The 14271-nt window shown below is 36.9% G+C and overlaps 1 protein-coding gene across 12 annotated transcripts in view; it reads left to right on the plus strand.

Moving 5' to 3' along the window:
• The window catches only part of EYA1 (EYA transcriptional coactivator and phosphatase 1), a 375709-nt gene that overhangs the window by 307552 nt on the left and 53886 nt on the right, over positions 1–14271 (plus strand). For all 12 annotated transcript variants that reach the window (XM_060200325.1, XM_060200354.1, XM_060200313.1 and 9 more), the window contains one exon: positions 13340–13429. In XM_060200325.1, the coding sequence (XP_060056308.1) occupies positions 13340–13429 (90 nt within the window). The remainder of the gene's footprint in view (positions 1–13339; positions 13430–14271) is intronic.

The raw sequence follows: 14271 nt of genomic DNA on the forward strand, positions 1-14271 counted from the left end.
TGAGGTAGCTTGTGTTTTCCTTGAGGGTCTCATCTATTGTTCTCCTAATTCTGATAGCCCTTTCCTCCATAGTTGTCTTTATTTCTGTGATTATTAGATTTATTATTGCTTGCATACTTTTCTTATCTATGGTTACTTCTGACTGACTTGGAGATTTTTCTGGGCTCCTGTCCTGATTCATTGTAGTAGCAGTTTTATTCGTTCTTGATTTAACCTTTTTTTTATTGATGTGTTTTTTATTTTTCAGTTTTGTCGTTCTTCAGTTGTTGTGTTTTGAGTACAAGCCATGCTATTCTAGAGACCTTTATGACAAATGCAGTCACCAACCTCAGAAATTACAACAATAGTAACTGAAGCAAGGATTGATGCAGTTCAACCAATGCCAGTTAGCCAGACAACACCTCCAGCCCAAGAAAAAATATCAGCCAAATCCAAAAGAAAAAGAAAGAGAAAGGAAAAAAGGGAAAGCAAGAATAGGTAGTTATGCAAATCTACTGTGCACTATAAATTCTAGGGATAGCAAGAGGAGAAAGGGAAGTAGAGAAGACACATACACACACACACAAACACACACACACACACACAGTTCACTATGAGTCATATTTCTTCCCCAAAATAATTCATAAATGATTATCAGTGAATTCAGAAAGCAAAAGAAGGACAAAGGAAGAAAAGAAGATGAAAAAAAAGAGCAGTGAAAGGAAAGATTTTTTTTTTAATTCGCTAGGAAGAGAGAAAAAGGAGAGTGGAGGGAAGAAGTAGAGAGAAACGGGTTCCTTTCCCAATGGACACCCAGTCACCTAGCAACGGAAAAAACAACAACAGTTAATTTTGGTCAGCCTGAAGGAGGAGGAGGGAAAGGGATACGTGTATATAATAATAGTAATAATAAAATAACATAAAATAAAAAACCCTAATAGTCAGTCTGAAACTTGGACCACTAAACCTTCCAGGTAGTCTTTCCCAGGGAGGGATGAGGCTCTGATTGGTCAGGTATTTTATTACTCAAATAGAACTCCAGCCACTTTTTAAAAAAAAAGGAGAAATAAAACAAAAGGGGAAAGGCTTGAAATGGCACTCCTAGTGAGCCAGGAATCTTGGTAAAGAAAATAGTTCAGCAGGAAGCCTGCTAGGAGTGGCTGTCCAGCCCCTGGGGACTGGTTCTGGGGTGGCGGGGAGGGGTGAGCTCAGAAATAATCAAAAGATTTCCTTTCTTTGTCACCCTGGCCTCTGTTTGCCAACCTAAGAGTGGGCTATAGGACTCCTCCTTGGTGTCACCGTGACAACCCCTTGTTCACCCTCCTACTGAGGGCCCAGTATCCTACCCTATCCGGAGAATCCCAGGTTGCCAGCTTCTGCTTGTTGGAGCTCATGCCAGCTGCTGCTTCCAACTCACCATCTTGGCTCCTGTTGTTTCTTTTTTAATTTTCAGATAAAATACACAAAACATAAATTCTATCTTAGCAATTTTAAGTATAACATATAGTTTATGTTAACTACAATCCATTAATGTTAACTACAATCCATTAATGTTAACTACAATCCATTAATGTTAACTACATTCACATTGTTGTACAACAAATCTGCCAAACTCTTTTCATCTTGCAAAACTGAAAGTCAGTACCCATAAAGCAGTTTGTTTTCTTTCCCCATTGCCTGATAACTATTCTGTTCTGTGGGTAATATTGACTACTTTTAACTAAAAGAAACCTTGAGTAAAGCTATGCATTATTTGTGTTTTTGTAAATGACGTGTTTCATTTAGCCTAATATTCTCAGCATTCATTCATGTTGTAACAGGTGTCAGAATTTCCTTCATTTCTCAAGCTTAGAAATATTCCATAGTACGGGTATGCTACATTATGTTTATCTGCCCAACTATGAAGAGACTTTGGTAGCATTCACCTTTGAATTCTTGTGAATAGTGGTTTTTATGAACACAGATGTAAAACAGGCCTTTGAGATTTTGCTTTCAGTTATTTTGGGTAAATGCCCAAAAGTGCATTTTGCTACATCACACACTGATTCTGTGCCACCTTTTTAAAGTAAATTACATAATGATTTTCTGTAACACCCGCACCATTTTACATTGCCACTAGTTCAGTCATATTTTCAACAGCCAGGGTTGGGAACTCTACATGTCCACATACAAAACAATAAAGGTGCTTCTGTACTTTGTCAACATACAATAAGTAAATAAATAAACTGAAATAGATCAAAGGCCTACACCACAGGCCACTTTTGTATTCAGATAGAGATAGGTAGACACCACAGCACCAAAAGTTCCTCTAGTTTAATTATATCTCCCATGTCTTTGCTCCCATGTGTAGGTCTTTGATCTATTTCAGTTATTTAATTTATTTTCTTTTGTATATGGACAAGGCATTGGATTTGGATAAGATATGTACCCAACTTTATTCTGTTGCATGTGGATATCTAGGTTTCCTAACACTTATTGTTGAAAATATGCAATTTCCCCATCTAATAGTCTTTGCACCCTTGTTGAAAATCATGTGACCATCTATGTGAGAGTTTATTTCTGGGACCTCTGTTTTATATGTATGTTTTTATGCCAGCACCACATTCACTACTTTGACTTTGTAATAAGTTTTCAAATCAGTAAGCAAGAGACCTCCAACTTTCCTCCTTTTAAAGATTGTTTTGGTTATTTGGAGAAGACCCTTGAGATGCCTTGTGAATTTTAGCACACAGTTTTCTATTAATACAAAAATATGCCTTTGAGAATGTGATAGAGATTCCATGAGGTTTTTAAGTCATTTTGGATAGTATTGGCATTTTAATATTAAGTCTTCCATCCATAATCATGGGAGGCATTTCCATTTGTTTGGGTTTTCAATAGTTTCTTTCAGCAACATTTTGGAGTTTTCAGTGTTCATTTTTTTTGTCTCTGTCAAGATGCAAAATAAATCATCCTGTATGCCCTCTTCCCTCAAGACAAATAAACAAGCATTAGACAAGTGGATTACAGTGAAAAAAAATGCAGTTTACTAATAGTGTGTATACTCCCTGTACACATAAAAGACCAGGATAACTAACTCACAGAATTACTTTAGAAAATATTTTTAAAATTCTCAGCTAAGACAGAGAATATTTGGGGAAGAGGGAGGGAAACTTAACTAGGAAGATTATCAAGAAATCCATAGTAAAATAAACATTTTTGTGATTTAAGTTCAATGCTCTCTCTTGAAATGATAATATTAGACCTTCTAAAGTACAGTCAGGAAGAAACCTTTACAGGGTTTACGTGCAAATTTATTTTGCAAAAGGTAACCTCTCCCAGACCTTTTACAATCCCTCTCATAAAATCAGTCTTTTGCCATTCTTTGAATATGTTTACTTCTAAATATTGTATTCCTTTGGATTCTGTTGTTAATGGAATTCTTTCTCTTTCTTTCTTTCTTTTTTTTTTTTTTTTGCCTCCAGGGCTATTACTGGGACTTGGTGCCTGCACTATGAATCCACTACTCCTGGGGGCCATTTTTCCCATTTTGTTGTCCTTGTTGTTGTCATTATTATTGTTGTTGTCATTGCTGCTGTTGTTGTTGGATAGGACAGAGAGGAATCGAGAGAGGAGGAATTGAGACTGAGGGGGAGAGAAACACAGACACCTGCAGACCTGCTTCACTACCTGTGAAGTGATCCCCCTGCAGGTGGAGAGATGAAGGCTGGAGCAGGGATCCTTGTGCTTTGTGCTAGGTATGCTTAACCCACTGTGCTACTGCCTGACCCCCCAGAATTGTTTCAAGATGAGGGAGAGGGAGAGGGAGAGGGAGAGGGAGAGGGAGAGGGAGAGGGAGAGGGAGAGGGAGAGGGAGAGGGTGCGTGTGTTGGAATTGTTTCTTTAGTGTCTTGCATACACAGTTCTACCACTCCCAGGTTGAATATTCGTTTTATTTCAGATATACAAGATGAGAGAAATGCACCTCAGCACCAAAGTTTTCTCTGGTGCTGTGACATCCCCCATATGTTACCATGGCTCAAACTCAAGCCCAACACATGACAAGGTTCTTGACCTGCTAAGTAAACAAACTTATCTCCAGGGACCTGTCATTGATTTTTTTTTTTATTTTATTAGTTTTTGGTTGATTTTTGTATCCTGTAAATGGGTTTGTGTTATCACTTATTCTAACAAATTTTCAGTGGAATCTTGAGTTTTCTGTGAATAAAATCCTACACCCTTCCTATTTAGATGCCTTTGTCTCTTTTTCTTACACAATAGCTCTGGTTAGGACTTCCAGTTCTTTGTTAAATAGAAATGGCAAAAACAAGCTTCTTTATCTTATTTTTGATCCTGGAGGAAGAGTGTTCAGACTTTGACAGTTGTGTATATTGTTACTTTTTCATATATGACCTTCATTGTATTAAGATAGTTTCCTTATGCCCTGTATTCCTAGCTTATACTTTTTTTCTTATATTTCATATAATTTTATGTATTTTTCAAATGTTATTTTGTTATAAATTATCAAACTAAAAAAACACAAAAAGCCCCTGGGGATTTCTGTTGAAATAGCCAAAGCATTTGTCCTGTGGCATTCTTGAGAGTCTAGATTTCCTTGATTGCACACCTATTGTACTCCTTGAAAAATACTCCCTTGTCTCCTGTATCTCCTACAATTTAGAATCTAGATCCAGAAGCATAATTAGACCCAGTTTCTATTTTTTCAAACTTTAATGGTCAAGACTTCATAGATGGGTTATGTCCTTCTAGTAAGAGATAGAAAATATCTGGCTACTATAATTTTTAATTTCTGTATTTTACTTGGAGAAACTACTTCATTAGTCTGTCACAGGATTTGCATTACTTTTGTTTTGCTTATTTATAGGTCCTTTCTATTTATTTTCCCCAAAAAATAGTTGATTAGGAAAGAGAAAGTAGAGAAAACAAGAGTGTGTTTATTTACCTTAACCCTCCAAATTCAGTTGAAACATGTAGAAGCCACTGTGGAAAAATAAAAGTATTGGCATTCATTCCCCTGTTGCAGATTACTAGCCCTGGGTTGAGTTTGGTGAAGCACACTTTTTAAATGAGTCTAAACTACTTTCTGAGTTTTGAGATTTTTTTCTCAAACATCTCCTCTTCTTGCATAATCCCAAAGCATTGCTGTGGGTCCTTAGTCAAAGCTTCCTGCTCACTTTTTGGGGGCACATCATGCCTCTTTCCTTCTTTTCTTTTTTGGTTGTTTGTTTGTTTGTTTGTTTGTTTGTCTTTAAAGACAGAGAGAAGGCAGGGAGGGAGAATAAAAGAGAGCACAGTACCAAAGCTTCCTTCAATGCAGCTGAGGCCAAACTTGAACTTCAGTCAAACCCCTGACAAAGCGGCACACTATACATGTGAGCTATTTCGCCAGCCCCCGCATTCCTTTCCACACTATAGTGCCTGTCAGTATGAAAGCTATGTTTTCAAGTCCCTGAACTAATGTGATTAATTTCTAAGTGTGCTTGATGTTCGTGACTGGAAAGGTAGTTTCAGCTGTTCTCTTTGAAGTTTGAGTCTGGTTGTGAGCATTTTCTCTACAGGGAGTTTCCTTATACATGTCAGTGTAAGATTAGCATTTAGCAAAGGTTTATATTACAATGCATGCAATCTTGACATGGACAGAATTAACTATTTACATTAGGGGAGAATGAAGAATATTACGATCACATCAGGGAACTGAGAAATGAAGTATACTTCCCACCCCAGCAGAGTCAGAATCGCAATCAAGGTTAGTATGCGTGGAAGCGCTGTTCCCAGAAGCTCCACTTTTCTTTCTTGTTATGATAGCTGATGTTTTTTGTTGTTGATGATGGCAATCTTTCCATAAAGTTATAATTTTACTCTCCTACAAATAAAGCCTACCTAAAATAATTTCATTCCAGAAATTCCTGGGTGTAACAACATTTGGTGATCAGTAGACATTTTCAGAGACATTATGTTGAAGATACTGGATTTGCAGTGGATCTCAATAATTACTTATGTATTTATTTTTTAATATTTTATTTTTTAATGAAAGAGACACAGAAAGAAAGATACAACCAGAGCACTGCTCATCTCAGGTATATGGTGGTGCTGGCGATTGAACCTGGGACCATAGACCTCAGGCTTAACCACTATCACTGTCTCCCCAGCTTTCAGTGATTACTATTTATTACCACATAGAACCACCATCCTTTTGTTGATAATTTTGAACAGAATCTAGATAAATTCATGTGTCATTTGACTAGGCAGTGGATCTGTGCTTTGTTTCAGGGTGTATCTATTTACAGACTCTGACCTTTAAATGAGTAAAAGGTTTAGCCTAAGATGCTATTTATGACTGACAAGGATCTCACACTCCTTGGCTATGTGGGTGATTAATTAAAAAACAAAACAAAACAAAAAAAAAGGAATAGGCTTTAACAGAGTTTTTTTTTTTTTTTGTAGTGCCCAGATCCTGTCTGAATCACTGCTTTCCCTGAGTTTCTGGACCTTTGAGATATGGACACCTTTTAGTGGTCTCCTAAGTTGTTTCTAATGACAGAAACAGCTCTATGTCAGGAAACCGGATTGATGTCTTGAGGAAAAATTAACGTCTTTCCTTGCTGGAATTGGTCACACTGCATGTTCTCAGTTTAGCTTTCATACAAATCCATATTACTGATGAGTAGATGCTTAAAAATATGGTCACCTCAAAAACAGTGGCATGAGGAGTTTAGAGCTGTTTCTTTAAATAATCTGAACTCCACATCATATTTGAATTTAGGATGCCATTGCATCATTTTGTAGCCAGGAATTCAGACTCATATCTAGATTGACCTGGTATTGTTGATATATTAGTAAGGATAGTAAAAGAATAATAATAATAATAACAATAATTTATAATAGCACTACCATCCTAACTACTTGCAGGGCACTATGTCCAAAGCTTTTAAGTATGTTGTCAGACTTTTGATCTAAAACAAACCTGTTTTATTATCAAAGCCCAAAGTTTAAGTAACTCATCCACCACACAACTAGTAAAGGGCAAAGTTAGAGGTTCTGTCTAGACTCCATGATTGTCATGATTGAGTGATTTCAGTGACTTTCTGCCCTACAGGCAAAAACTCTTTTGCCTATAGGTTAAAGGCACATTGATTTAAAGGAAACCATATTTTTGTGACTTGTAGCAGTGTGCCCTTATAAATACCTTTCATGGATATTAGTGCGAGACTAAAGTTCCAGTTTCACTGTGAGGTCTAGTTATAGAGCAGTTCCATTGCTTGTGAAGTATGTGAGTTCAGAGATTCAGGTGTAAGAACAAATGACACAGATCCAAAGAAACATGACCTTCATTTGGTGGTTGAGTCATATGAAATCAAATTACTGAATTTCTATGGAGCAAGCTTATTAAAACTGCATTTTTAATAACCTGTAACATTTTCAGATCCCCTCACTTCCAGGAAATTAGAACAAAAAAGTCATATCTTGGGAGCCAGGCAGTAGCGCAGTGGGTTAATTGCATGTAGCACAAAGGACAAGGACCCTGCCATAAGGATCCTGGTTCAAGCCCCAGCTCCCCACCTCCAGGGGAGTCACTTCACAGGCAGTGAAGCAGGTCTGCAGGTGTCTGTCTTTCTCTCCCCCCTCTGTCTTCCCTTCCTCTCTCCGTTCTCTCTGTCCTATGTAACAACGAGGACATCAATAACAACAACAATAACTACAACAACAATAAAAAACCAAGGGCAACAAAAGAGAAAATAAATAAAAAATTTTAAAGGCCATGTCTGATTCTTCCAGTGTTCAATTACCCACATATATTTATTAAGACTAAATAAATTTATTTACTTCAAGCCAGATTATAGATTTCAACATGAAAATTTAAGACCAGCAGACATAAGTCTCTCTACTAGTTTGAATTAATGTCATTTTAGTAATTTTGTGCACTGATTTATCTAGCATATCTTTTTATGACCTTCTCATCATACAGATATCTAAAATAATTGCAGTGATCAGGAAAAAGAAATTAAGAAACAACAAAAGAGCACTTATGGGCCCAACATGACACTGGTGATTTGGGAATGGGGTAATAATAATGTTAGTCTCTGTGGGCAGTTCTGTGTTCTACAAACAGAAGAAAAGGATGTTGAGGCTATGGGATAATTAAAGATCGCTTGACAGAAGATGAAAGCAAACTAATTGCGTTAGGCCTATATCTGTGTTCAACGGATTTCTTTTTTTTTTTTTAACATTACATTGCTTTCTGGTCATTAGAAATAATTTGTATTTCAGCTCTCACAAACCAGCCATTATAGCCTTATATTACAACCATTTCTTTGTTTTTGTGATTTTAAGCAGACATTTTATCATCAAAATCATTGAAGCAGGATTCATTTCCAGTCTTCTCTTTATGTGTGGTAGTAGATACTTTTTGTTTTGTTTGTTAAGGAATAACTTGAGAAGAAGCTCTTAATGCCATGCCTCTTCTTGGGCATAAAGAGCTGTGGTAAATTTGCACTTTATTAATTAAACAAACAAAATGGCATCAGCTAATAATAATAACAGTTGATTGTATTTTCTCTTCTTGAACCTCTGCATTGTGCTATTTGACTTTCACTAGGAGACTAAACGCAGATCACATAGTAGTGGCTTACATCAGAACATTTCATAGGCCATGCTCTAAGCTAAAACTAAATCACTTCATGTTGATATTTTACTAATCTTACCCATTTCATTAAGTACTTAAAAATTTATAAACAGCTATTGTAAGGATGTGGAGATAAGCATTAAGGAGATGCTTCTGCTCCCCTCAGGGTAACACACCACTCTGACATGTCTGGTTGATGAACCTGACTGGGAAAATCAGTGAGGAGGCTGAACTAATGAAGGAATCTCGAGAGGGGGGCAAGACTAAAACCTTCACTCTTACCCAGAACCTTGATGTAATGATGTGGGTAACAAAGGAAAGTGATCCTTAACCCTAGTTTTCTTCCAAGTCTTGCTGGAAACTTCATCACAGCCATTTTACTTTCCCTTTAAGCCGTTGTCTCATCATCTTTTAATCAAAAGATATCATAATAAAATTTTGTAAAAGACAAAATAGGTAAAATACTGGCAAGTCAGAAATTTCTGTAGCTTACAGAATTATGAAGGTGTTTAGAAGTTTTTTAAAAGAAATGAGAAAATACAAGCAGGGTTAGTGAGAGACTGTGATTAGCTCCAGTGAAGACTATTAATTGTCCCCTCGATGGTAGTTCTCTTGTAGAGAAGATAAGTGCCAAAGGTTGAGGTTGGGCAGGTGCCATTCTCCTAAATAAGGAAGACTGATTTCCACGTGCTGTGTGGAATACACAAGTAAGAAATGAGTACAGATAATTGGCTTATGGACCTACAGTTGAGACCTATCTACAATTTGGGAGTGAGGTGGTAATAGAAACTACTAGGGTCTGTATGGTAGTGTGAATAGAGCGAGAAATGGATGAAAATAGGCTTGTGTAGGAATCAACAACATTTATGGACAGGTGATGAATGATCACCTGACACAGGGACAATCCCAAAAGGAGGACTGACCAAGGAAGGAGAAGTGTCCAAGTGAGACTAACCAGCAGTGGCAAGTACTCCAGAGGGGTCAAGTTCAGAAAAGAATGGAATCATTTGGCAGTAAGGTTTACTTAACATGAGATGCTTCTTGGATGTGGAAACAACATTCCAAATGATTTCTCATAAGTAATGTAACAAAAATAGTGTTTCAAAAGCAACCATTTCATAATTGTAGCTCTGCAGCTTGATACTGGAAAACACAAGAGAAGATCAAGCCAAAGACTTGATGATTTTAATATACTACTTTGGATCTAAAAAATGTGCTTTACTCCATATTCCTCTAAGGAAGCCATTTTAAAATTATGGGTGATTTATTAACTGATTAACGAGAGCATTTATGACACTTGCCTTGTAGTAGATATGTTTGAAAAATCTAAAAGGTATTAAAAATTTACTATAATTGAAAAAGTCTCCAGTTGCTAGATTCAGGAAGCAGTTCTGTGAAGAGAATTTTCTCTGCTGTTCTCACAGTTTGGGGTGAGATAGCTTTGCACGCAGCCAGCTCCTGTCCCATGATCAAATCACAGTTCAGTTTCCAGATCTCTGAAAACAAAAGTAGGTTTCCTCTGTTTTCTAGACTGTAAATTATCATGTATTAATGAGCTCTATAAAATGGAAAGGAGCAGAATCTACTACTCAGGATAGCAAGGAAAGCCACGTTTTGCCAAACTTAAATGTTTAAGTGGTAGGGTGGAGTGGAGATCTTTTTGGTAGATCATGATATATTTATATTTTCACTATGAATTATAATTTGAAAATGTTTAAGAAACGCTGCTTTTGACTAGGTCTCCTTCCACTTCTTACGTTCTCTCATTGCAGTTAGCTGTCAGACTATTGGTATAGTTAAGTGTTTCATAATGGTGCCATGCAAAAGCAGGTATAAATGTTAGGGAATGACAGCTAATCACAAAAGAGGAAAACATTAAAAGGTAAATAAGGCCAACATCTGTGTTGTATTTGACCACAGGACTGAACAAGTCTTTAAAATTTATTAGTATCCTGACTAGCAAGTCATTTATTGTAACTTATGAAGGAAAGTTAAAGTATGCTATATATTAGCCAACAATGGAGTAATTCTATTGATCGTCACATAAATAGGCAAGCATATTAAGGTGAAATAATATTTTTTGAAAAGTAGCAATACCATGACACATAAATTTCAGAACTGATAATTTAAAAAATGTGATGAGTCTCTTCTGCCTTGCCAAATAACGCCTCCTTGGCATAGTTATGAGACAAGTTAGTGGATTTTTATTGGCATGAACTAGAGGGAGTAAACACCTTAGTCAGGTGTTCTGTTTTAGAAACAGCTGTTGCAACTTGTCCCAGCAGTTAAGTCTGCACTAGGGCATAGCTGAGCATTTGCTTTTTCTAGGTAGTTTGCTGATATGTATACTTCTGCAAGAGAGCAATTTCCTACCAAACCAAGATCCAAATATTTTTTTTCTTAATTTGTAAACTATTTTGCAGCATACAAAATTTTGTAAATTTTTTGATCAACTTAACCAGAAACAACTGAAGATTCAAGAGTAGAAATCACACAGGAAATTTAAGTTTAATATTCTCATTTTCTCCTACCAGGAAGCTCTTGGGCAAGTGTGTGCTTTCCCCTTGTGCTCATTTGAGCTCTTAACTGTTGGCAATACTGTGTTCCTCTGCCTTCTTTCCATTGTCCATCATCTGGTAAGAGAAGACCTAGATAGGAGAGAAATTGAGACCAGCAGAGTCCTCCTGACATCATTTCCCAATTCTTCTCATGTCTTCTTCTAGGACCAAGGAAGGTTAAGGCCATGGATGGTCTGGAGAGGGGAACAGTATTGGGTTGTTGATGCTGCTTCCTTGGCCACTACTAAGCCCCCCCACACACACACACACACACACATCCCACCCCACCTCACCCCACCCCACCCCACCCCCACCCACACTAGCAAACCTCTACACAGGCAACACTGATTGTCCCCATTCTCTGTGGTATACAAACACATATGATTGTGCCAAAGTTAAAGAGATTCTTATTTTGTCTGTGAAAGCAACGTGTTTGCCACTCAGCCATCTGATTTACTGGATAAGCAAACTAATGCTCAAGCAAACCAAGACTGCAAAGTGAAAGAGCATGGAGAGGCCTGCAAGTTTGGGCTCTTCTGCCAACATTTCCTGCAAATTCAAAGTCTATAAGGAGATGCAACTTGAGGCAGATGCTCAAAGACATGATGGACTTTAGATGCATGAGGAGTAGTGAGTAAGAAAGTCTTCAGCTTTAGAAAGAAGATAGTATGTTCAGAAAACTAAAAGGTTTGTATTGGACAGTCATGGATAGTAAAAATTTCATGGTCTATGGGTTTTCCACTCTTGATTATAATTATAAAACTCTGATGATGTGAAGAGTATATACCAGATAGTCAGAGGGGTGGCATACATGATGGCATAATTTCTCTAGTCACAATTGCCCTTATTAATTGATGATACAGTTTGCTTCTATGACTATTCCAGAATTTTGCTATGATATTAATATAATCTAATAGAAATTACTATTCCTATCCTTTATAAAAATGCAGTGTCATTACACACACACACACACACACACAAAGGAAAATTGGAATGTCAATAGAATCTTCAAAAACATCTATTAGATCCTTGTGCACTTTCCTTACAGAATTTTTTTCCTTCAGTTATTCTGGGGCACATTCAATTATAAACTGTGTTGGTTCCTAGATTTGATATATTACAAGAACACCATAAAAACTGCAACTATCTGCAGATCCTGAGCCCACTTCAGTAAAGATCAGTAGATGTTATCAAGATATGGGTGGCTGGGAGTAGACTAACTGCTCATCACTAGTGTGCAAGGCTTGAAGTACTGAGTAGAAGTCACTGTGCAATTGGGAATGCTGGTATGGTGCTGGCACTTTGATGGCTAGATAATGTCATATGAAGGTCAAGATCAGTTCCCTGAGATGAGTATGATGCCAGGCAGGGAGAGTGGTCATCATTTCCACATAGTGGACAGTATAAAATACGTAAAAATAATGATGGCAATCATCTGGAGTAAAATTATTAACAACTATCCTCCTGAAATGAATCTACAGGGTATCAGCTTCATGATATTTGTGTGAATGCACAAATGGACTGTAGTGTAACGTAAATGTTTTCTCGATTCACTGCATTTTGTGCTCTTGAAAGAAATGACTTTTCTGTTTTTATACAGACAAATAACCATAGATTTTATGTTTGTAATATTTTTTTTCTTTTTTTTATTTTAAATATTTATTTTATTTATTCCCTTTTGTTGCCCTTGTTGTTTTATTGTTGTAGTTATTATTGTTGTTGTCGTTGTTGGATAGGACAGAGAGAAATGGAGAGAGGAGGGGAAGACAGAGAGGAGGAGAGAAAGATAGACACCTGCAGACCTGCTTCACCGCCTGTGAAGCGACTCCCCTGCAGGTGGGGAGCTGGGGTTCAAACCGGGATCCTTATGCTGGTCCTTGTGCTTTGCGCCACCTGCGCTTAACCCGCTGCGCTACAGCCCGACTCCCTGTTTGTAATATTTTAAGCAACATGTTGCTTGCTTTTATATAAGCTACCACCAGTGTTTAAGACACTTTTTTAAAATAAAATGAGTTACTAGATTATGTGCACAGAATAAATAATGGACTAAAAGCAGATGGAAGCCAAGCTTTTCAATGGGTCTCTTAATTTGTACATGAGCTAACTCCCTGTTAATGTGACAGTATATTTCATGTGTTACCTGAAGCATAAATGTTCATGACCTGTAAAATTCTTTTAGGATCCACCTACTTCAGTTTCCCTTGGACTTAGAATGGAAGAAATGATTTTCAACTTGGCAGACACACATCTGTTTTTTAACGACTTAGAAGTAAGTCCTATTTTTATTTTGTACACACTTCATTTGCATGTCTGAAAACAGAATGTGGGTTTTAAAATGACAGTGGGGTGATATTTTTAAATATATAATTAGAATAATGTGAAAGTAATTACTGGATATATATATATATGTATATAGATGGCAATGCAGTGTACCTTATGATACTTGTTTTGCTTTAATTTGGCTGCTGTGTTTCAAAGTTAGAGTCTGAATAACCATTGATAAAGATTAGAATTTGTAAGGAGTGAGTGTTAAATTTAAGCTTTGTCAGTTATCAGAGGCTGCAGGTTTCTGTTACATAGTCACTGTGGAGATACATCTTCTTTAGAATCCAGTAGACCTCATAATACTTAGCAAGTACTGTCTATGTTAAACTTTTGTTAGCTTGGATGCTTTTCTTTCCCACCGGTCCAGTGGCCTAGATAATATTTGAGTCTGGCCTCTGTTCTTTAGGTTGCCAAGATTCAGAATGTCAGACTGCTGATGATTTTATTTCCCCGTTATGATTTTTGGTGAACTTGAATGCGAGTAGGTAAATGTTTTGGGTACACTGAAAAACACGATCTTAGTTAGTAGTATCCTTAAGAATAAAGAATTATTGTTTTCCATACATATTTTCATTATGAGAAATCATGTCTGTGACTACATTTCAGTCCCTTTTTAATAGAGATGGTTGTTTATTTAAATCCTGCTATTAAGCAAGCTTGTGGTGGGGCTGCCAACAGGCATTACTCATCAAGTTGTTGTTTTGTAGATTTTTATAAATGTATGTTATTTCAGACAGGAGAAGAATCTGAAAGATTCAATAGAACTTTTACTGATCAAAGTTAATT

Source organism: Erinaceus europaeus, chromosome 1, assembly GCF_950295315.1.
Source record: "Erinaceus europaeus chromosome 1, mEriEur2.1, whole genome shotgun sequence".
NCBI lineage: Eukaryota > Metazoa > Chordata > Mammalia > Eulipotyphla > Erinaceidae > Erinaceus > Erinaceus europaeus.